At 33.1% G+C, this 8,736-nt stretch overlaps 1 protein-coding gene across 1 annotated transcript; it reads left to right on the plus strand.

Moving 5' to 3' along the window:
• The first annotated feature begins 3,318 nt into the window (after positions 1-3,318).
• On the plus strand, positions 3,319-8,125 carry LOC134701608 (uncharacterized). The gene is made up of 2 exons (XM_063562748.1): positions 3,319-3,449; positions 6,645-8,125. The coding sequence occupies exon 2, from the start codon at positions 7,002-7,004 to the stop codon at positions 8,073-8,075; it is 1,074 nt and encodes a 357-aa protein (XP_063418818.1). The 5' UTR covers positions 3,319-3,449; positions 6,645-7,001; the 3' UTR covers positions 8,076-8,125.
• Positions 8,126-8,736: the final 611 nt, after the last annotated feature.

The following is an 8,736-nucleotide window of genomic DNA, read 5'->3' on the forward strand; positions in this document are numbered from 1 at the left end:
AATCCATCGTGATCGGTTGTTGTCTGCTCTATGGTTGGGTTGTTGTTGCCCAGACACATATTTTTGTTCCATGAGTCAGTCTGAGGTATGAAAACTAGCCGATGTTTGTTTCTGATGCGATATTTTGAATAAAGTAGGAAATGATGGCACTCTCAATCAATGCGAATTTGTTTTTGTGGTTGTTGATTTCCAATATTGCAGTTATTTATAAACTACAGTCCCTCTTGACCTAAAATTATAACTGATGTACTGTCCAACTATATAGACTTGCATAAAAAAAAGAAAATATGGTCATTTTTGGTTGATGCGGTCAAACGATTTTATTACACGACTCAGTCTGAAGTATGAAAACTACTGATATTTGTTTACGATTCAATACTTTGAATAAAAAGAGGATATGCTGGCACTATAAATTCATGCGAACAAAATTTTGAAGTCATTGTTTTCCAATATTGCTGTAACTTGTATATTATAGTCCCTCTTGACCTAAATTCATAACTGAATTACTGTGCAGCTATATAGATTTGCAGGAAGAAAGAGCAAATAAGGTCAGTTTAGATTGATGCGGTCAAAAGATTTTTGTATAACTGGTCCGTCCAAGGTATGAAAACTACTTGCAAACAGATATCACATTTGTTTACAATTCAATATTTTAAATAAAAAGAGGACATGCTAGTACTATAAATTGAGTGCAAATAAAATTTTGAAATCATTAATGTTTTCCAATATAATTGGTATCCTTGCCCAAAGATAAACTGGATTCCTGCTGTTTGTAGCTAAATGTATATAGATTTATATGATGAAATCAAATATGATCAGTTTAAGTTAATAGTGGCTCAATGGCAGATCCAGAGCGGTGGGGACCCCTTTTTTGACGATCAATGCATTTGAATGAGGACATTTAGTTGGACCCCCCCCCCCCCCCCTTTTAAAACTGCTGGATCCGTCCCTGGTGGTTTGGGCCAGAATAACATATTACACAAAGATTAAGGTCAGATAATTTTTTTATGTAAAATGAGCCATCCTGACTCCCCAAATGACAAATGTAAAACAATTGAAATAAAAATGCCCCCCCCCCCTTTTTCCCAATATTAACGGCTTAATCTATGTTCAAAAATGAAAGAAAAACAAATAATTTATGTAACACATCAACAAAAGAAAATCACTGAATAACAGGCTCCAGACTTGGAACAGTCACATACATGCAGAATATGACGGGGTTAAACATGTTCTCTTGCCGACGAAAAATTTGAAATAAAACCGGCAAAATAGCAAAACTCTTTATAATATTAATCGCTATTTTGCCGAAGCCTTTATATTTAGACATAGAGTTCTTAAAACTTATAAATCAATTCTAGTCGTAGAATTTATAAATCAATTCTAGCCGTAGAATTTGTAATTAGAACTGTTCTAGAAGTAGAACTGACTAAAACTGTTCTAGAGTAGAACTGTCAGGATCAGTTCTAGGTAGAACTGTCCAAATCAGTTCTAGCTAGAACAGTTCTAACCTAGAACTGACTAAAAGGTGTCAGGCTGACAGTTCTACGTACTGTCCTAGAACAGTTCTCCTTACAGATTCTGACAGATTTAATGAGAGGTTAGAAGTGATCTCCACTGTACATGTCACCGTAAGGCATTCACCATTTAAAAAAAAATGCAAACAACAAAACAAGGGGGAACAGAACGGTCCCTAATTTCAAAAGATAAGATTATCTTGATCATTTATTTGAATACGTTATAAATCAAGGTATGAAATTGCAGGGTAGTGGTTCCAATGCAATAACTTGTATTCAGTAACTATAGTATATGTTTTAACTTCTCCGGCGTCTCTGTATCATAACGTTGTTCATATAGTGACCAATCAGAGTCCAATCAGCAGTCAACAGCTTTTTAGAAGACAGAAACGTGTATACTATTGTTATCGGTATCGGATTTGACCCGGAACATGTGAACTATTGGTAATATTATTTTTTGTAGAAAACAAAAGGGCCTGGAATGATGTTATTTCTAAAGAACACCATTGTCATACATTGCACGAATCTGATCATGGGTCACATTATGTTACAGATTATCTGAAAAATAAAAGTTATTTAATCACCAATATTATGGGCTATGTATGTATTTAGCCCAATATCCAAAGTAATTGTTTCCAGATTTTTAGAGCTGTGGAAAATCTGTATCTTACTTTTATTTAATGTGAAAAATATTTTTTTATGTTCATAACCAGTGTCCTTATCTGCTTCAAAATACCGATACCAGGTCTAATTGAATAGAATAATTGGTTGTGTCTATTTGTAAATGTTTTAATTTTTAACAAGTAAAGTGAACACAATTTTTAAAGCATTAGTGTAAAATAAATCCATTTTATATCGATCAATATTTAAAAATATCACATTTCCAATACTAAAGCAACAACCACATGCACACATACATTGTATTACCTTAAATTATGCTAGAGCGAAGCAGTCAACAGCTTTTTAGAAAGCAGAAACTTATATACTATTGTGATCGGTATCGGATTTGACCCGGAACATATGAACTATTGGTAATATTAATTTTGTGGAAAACAAAAGGGCCTGGAATGGTTTAATTGTTAAAGAACACCATTGTCCAATTATAATTATATAAATAAAGATGAATTCTTTGATTCGTCGTTTTAACGTCATACCGGCTAACAAATTGGACATCGTTATTTCAGTAGTGTAGATATTAATTATGATACTTTTTTAAATGGGAGTTATTAAACAAATAAGTCACATTTGAACACGTTTATGACAAAAAGCCGCAAATTGGCAGTATACTCCTTTAAATAGGATGTTTGCTTTTGTTTAGCTTGATGAAAATACCGTGGCTTCAACGAGACAGCAATCGGTAAACAAAATGTATATATTATGTATAAAGTTTTCTAGAGGACCAACTGATTGTCATAAGTTATATAGATTCTTCTTGGCATTTGCATCTACTAGTATATATCTCCTTGTAGAAAAGAATAATAAATATTGATATATTAGGCTACACCCTATGCCATTTACTCTGGATTTTCATCGATTTGCAAAAACAATCCATTATAACACTTTTAATAAGCCCTCCGTACAAACCGACAGTGGATTTTCATTGAAATCCTGCTGATCAAATCTGTGCCTATACCTAGCATAAATGTAAACCAAATTATATAGAGACTAAGACATTGGAAGACCATAACGGGTTTATTAATAGCGGTTGTAGGTAGTCTTTAGCAATATATATGTTGATTATCAAGCTGGCGCGTTGAGCCCTCCGTACACATCAAGAACGAAAACTATACAGGGAAGGAAGATATAAATTTACACAATATCCCGTTTCAGTACTCTAGGCAGATAATATACATATAAGTGTACACCTGGTTCATTTTTTAAATGGAATAGCTGTTACAAAAATCTGGTGATCTTGTTATTAGGTAAAAACAAAATGTAAGTAATGCTATTTATATGTATATGTATCTAATATACGTTTTTTTTTGTTTTGTTTTGTTTTTCGTCAATTATATTTACACGTTTACAGCCCATTTGTCAACACATGAATGCTAAAAATACATAGGTCATTGGGTACATACACATATAATGAGAGGAACAAATACATCCCATTTGATTTTCAGATTTCTGTAACCATTCTGAGCATTTGAGATCACTGTTGGGGTGCATGTTTCTACATGTGTTAATTAGACCATCATTCAAATCATACTAATATAATATGTCCAATAGACATATATAATGGCAAGCTACCACAGTAGTAGATATTAGTAGTAACATACATGTAGTGAGCTAGTGACCCATATATGGTATGCAATAATATGGGGTAAGTAAATTGATCATTGGGTAAGAGCTAATACAATAATGTACGATATAAATGGGGTCAATATTTTCCATATGGTGAATTTACTGGCCCCATGTATATACACTTATTGTATTAGGTTACTAGCACCATGGGTACTACATCTATGCTAGCACTCTATGTATTTAATATTATTTCACATCCTATACATTTCTAGGAATAAGATAACGAATTTATCTTACCGACTACCTTAACATGTGGAAGACTAGACTGAGGGGGAGGACAGGGGGGTACCCTTCTCCCTTCTCCCACCCCTCTTCTCATTTCTCCTACCCCTCTTCTCCTTATTTTATTTTTTTTAATTTACCGGAAAAAAAGAGATATTTTATTTTTTCATATTTTATTTTTTTCTTCAATTTTTTCTCCTTTATCCCAGCCTTCCCCTCCTTTCTCCTACCCCCTTTCTCCCTGTCTCTCTTACCCCTGTCCTCCCCCTCTAGACTAGACCAGAGGCCAATCAAAGTAATCAAGTCGTGAATATTAAGAACTTACGCCCATTTGTCTAATACAAAAAAAAAAATGCCAATAACAACTTGTTAGCTTCAATGTGTTTTAATTATTATTTTTTTCCAATCGTTCATGATCATCAATTTTTCGTTTGTTGAAACAGATGGTCCCTGGAAGTATTATATTGATAAAATATAATACTTCCATGGTATTACTAAGGCCACTTCTAACCATGTATTGAAATAATCCACGCCTTCTAACACGTTTTGGAATGTATATATGGTCTCTACGCGGTTGCTTTCAACCAATAATATTCCTAGAAATGTATAGAAGGTAAGAAAAAAATGAATACACAAAAAAAGTCATGATAATCAACAATTATTGAAGATGCACGTCGACACCAATTTTGAAACAGAGAAACATATAGCCTACTTAGTCACAGTCGCATCTATTGAACTCGTCAAACCACTTCCTCCAAAAGGCCTACATGTACCTACCTATTTTAATCAAAGAGCTGAATAGCTCTGAGGGGAAAGACGGCCCTTGTTTCTATTTAATTATGTTTTTGGAAAGGGGGGTATCTTTTGATAGTTTTCATATGAAGAATGAAAAAGAGAACAGCTAGAACATGTAGAAAGGTTCACAATATTGAAATCAATTGTTGTTTATATAATTTCATTTCCTTAGTTTATGATTCAATTTGGACCAATGGAAGAGATCTGCATCTTCTAAATCTAAACATTTGATTAAAGTTGATAGCTTATCATCTAAAACTCAACTGAATTCTGTCATTTCACAACAACTACAATATTTTTTGAAATCTTGATTGTAGCACTAAACTGCAGGCTAGGGCCATTTTCCATTTTTTGTGACAGTACTCTTTGATTTTTAAGTTTTTTCTTTAGAAAATGTGGACTGAAAAATCTATTCAGTTTTAAATTTCCATTGTTAAAGTTCCGAGTTACAACTCTCATCACAGGGAAACAGGTACTAATAAAAAAACAATATGAGTGATGTAAACTGTGTGAAGTTTGTTTCCAAATCTTAATTTTGAAATATTTGTAAATAATAAATATGTTTAAACTACAAAATGCAAATTCTTATTATTTTTTTTTTTTACCATTAATATAATGATTATGTAGGTACTCAAAAATTTAGTTTTAATAAAAGACTACTAATCCTATGAAATGTCACATTTGAAGTGTTTAAATACATTAACTTTTATTTTAGTAGATAATTACTCATCAATTGAGGTGCTCCTGAATTGGAGGAAGATTCTCAGAATTTTTACAGAAAAAAAATGGTCTCACTAATTAGCGACAAGAAGAATTTTAGCGACAAGAAGCGACAAGAAGAATAATGTTTTCATGTCGCTAAATAGTCTTCTTGGCGCTTTTTGTCGCTTCTTGACGCTTTAGTGAGACCCGAAAAAAGTAATAACATCGTTTCTTTCCCCTGACTCATGTAACCCCACGATCTTTGTTTATTTTAAAAGTAGTTGATCTACAAATTAAAGTATTGCATGTTGATGTTTAAATCATCTACAGTAAACAATATTATGTTTCAGATTTAACAAATACAAATTTGTAATTAGTGCACGATCTCTAAGAATGATTTAAATAACCAGTGAACTGGTGAAGGATATCCCTGCTTCTTCCAAGAATGACGTCACTATAAAATACAATGTAGGTTAGATATATTTAGAATATCTCGTCATACTAATTTTTCCGGATTGTAAAATAAACGTAAATAGTGTAAAGGAGAGTTCAAGATACGATAATTTCGTGAGAAACAGAAGGGAAATGTGTAAAAAAAAGTTTAAAGTCAAACTATTCATTTCTGGGTCTCCTTCTCTTCAATCTAAGTAAGATTTGTTGGGGGGTTTTCCACACTATAACATGTATAAAAACAAAATGAATGATGTGAGGGAGTGTCACTCTGGTCAACCCCATAGGGGATTGACGACTTGAAGCCGTCTTTCCCCAAAAACTGATGAAATAGGAAACGCACATTTTTTTTTATTTTGGCCAAAAGAGGATACCCGGTCTTCTGGATATACATGTAAGCAGTCATTTAGCAAGTGACGAACCTCAAAAGAGCTGCCACAAGGGCTGCTTAAAGTGTGAATAGGTGTAACTCACCATGCACAAGATTTCGAATTCAACGCCCCCAATCTGAAATTACGCTGCTGCGTATTTGCAACCTGCGTGGGATGAATACAAATTGAGAAAAAATATGTTAAACTTATAATAGAGGCCTTATATTTAATTGAATCAAATATTTAATAAGTTCAAAACCTTATATTAGTAATACCATTCTTTATGTAGATAATGGCAGAGTTTGTAAACTACGTAACAGAAAATTTTTATGTGGATCATGCAACAGATGAAATAAAGGCACTACGTTTAGAAATGAGACAGTTTTTAGACAATATAACAGAATTTATCAACAACAAAACATTGAAGTACAAAATCTCAAAACTCGTTCCATGTGGAAGTATGACGGAAGAAACCCGTGTTTGGGAAATGAGACTTTGATCAGAAGATAAAGATGATGCAGTACATGAAGAAAAACATACAGATGGAGAATATATACCTGTTTTGGAATTTGACTTTCTAGCAATACTCAACCACATATCTGAGACGCCACTTTTTAGTGATTCTCATCTCGGATATAAGACAATAATGCTGAATGATGTCTTCATCGAGGCTGTGAAGGCTGAGAAAGAAATGATTCGAAACGTTGCAGGAATGAAAAGCTCGTGCCAATGTTTTCAAATTACAGAAACCGAAGATTTTGTAAGAAAACCGGAATGTAGGCAAGGTTGCATCATGTGCATGGATTACGGAAACTTGAAATTCAGTTGTATCATCGACAGAAAATATTGGTTTTCCTGGCGTACAAATAACAAAAAGAACTTTAAGTTTATAACGGAAAAGGGTATAATACAGCAAAAGTGCTCTACTATAAATGTTCAATTAGATTTGTTACCAGCGTATGAAGTAATAAGTACAGATAAGCAGCAAGATGCACGTGAGAAACATCATAACTGCTTTTTAGTGCCTAAAACTTGCATTGAGAAAGAGCATACGAAATGCTGGCGTATATCTCGCTGTCTAACCGAAATACGTACTCTACAGAATACAAGTCTTTGTCACTGGAATGTATATAGAACGTTGAAATATCTGCTGTTGGTTTTGCTTGATATTTGCGACATAAAATCATTCCATATTAAAAATATAATATTGCATCATATAGGGGAATGTAAATCTAACAGTAACGTTGAAAAGTGTCTTTGTGAAACTATTGACGAGTTAGTTAGTTGCATAGAAAAAGGTGAAATGCCATTTTGGTCAATTTCTGGCATTCACATGGAGCCATTTCATTCTGACCATATGTATTTTAAACGTAAAGCAGACTTCGATCGTAGTTTCTACAGTGAAATACTACGACTTACAAAGCAGGTTATTGGAAAGAAGCAATTATATTCAAGTGAAACAGACTACAAGCTCCAAACTCCTGATGGTACTGATATTGCACTTTCTAAAATTATTGGAAATAGCATATTTCAAACTGCAAACCACGTTATTAGAAACGAATTAAATGTCGAACAATATCTGTTAGAAATGGCTACACTTGGGGAATCAAATGAGGATTTTTATTCATATCATATTGAACAGGAAGAGGACTATGAAAAGGTTCGCATTGATCCAGGAACTGTGGATTTTTCAAGAACAATTTTCACTGAATCACCATGAAAGAAAACAATGTACTAGAAAGCATACAAATTAACTATAGACAGTAAAAAATAACCTTAAATATGTATTTTGAATATATAGCTGATTTTGACTGTCATAAAAAGTAAAATAACAAAATACAGAACTCAATTCAAAACGGAAAGTTCCTTATCAAATGGGAAAATCAAATGCTCAAACACATGAAACCGAACGGAAAACAACTGTCATATTCCTGACTTAGTACAAACATTTCCTTATTTGGAAAATGGTGGATTAAATCTGTTTTTATAGCTTACTAAACTTCTCACTTGTATAACAGTTGCCTAGAATTCAACTATATTGACAACAATGTGTGAGCAAAACGTAGTAAGGTAAAAATGTAAAAAAAAAAAAAGTACAGCAGTCAACATTGTGTTATAATCTCAGTCACTAAAAAAAACCAACACACCGGGGCTTGATTGCTAAGGCGGTTTTATGTCACGGCTCCCACAAAAAGTATGATTTAATGTGTATCAGATGTGGTTTGATAACTAATTTTTGATCAGACGAAGTTGTAATAGAAGTTGGAAACTTTTACAGTCGTAAGATGTCAAATTCAGCAAATAATACAAATACTACAGTTGAAAATTCAGAGGTAAACCAAACCAATGACAAAAACAATATGGCGGACACCATCGAGACT

This window comes from Mytilus trossulus, unplaced genomic scaffold (genome assembly GCF_036588685.1).
Source record: "Mytilus trossulus isolate FHL-02 unplaced genomic scaffold, PNRI_Mtr1.1.1.hap1 h1tg000247l__unscaffolded, whole genome shotgun sequence".
NCBI lineage: Eukaryota > Metazoa > Mollusca > Bivalvia > Mytilida > Mytilidae > Mytilus > Mytilus trossulus.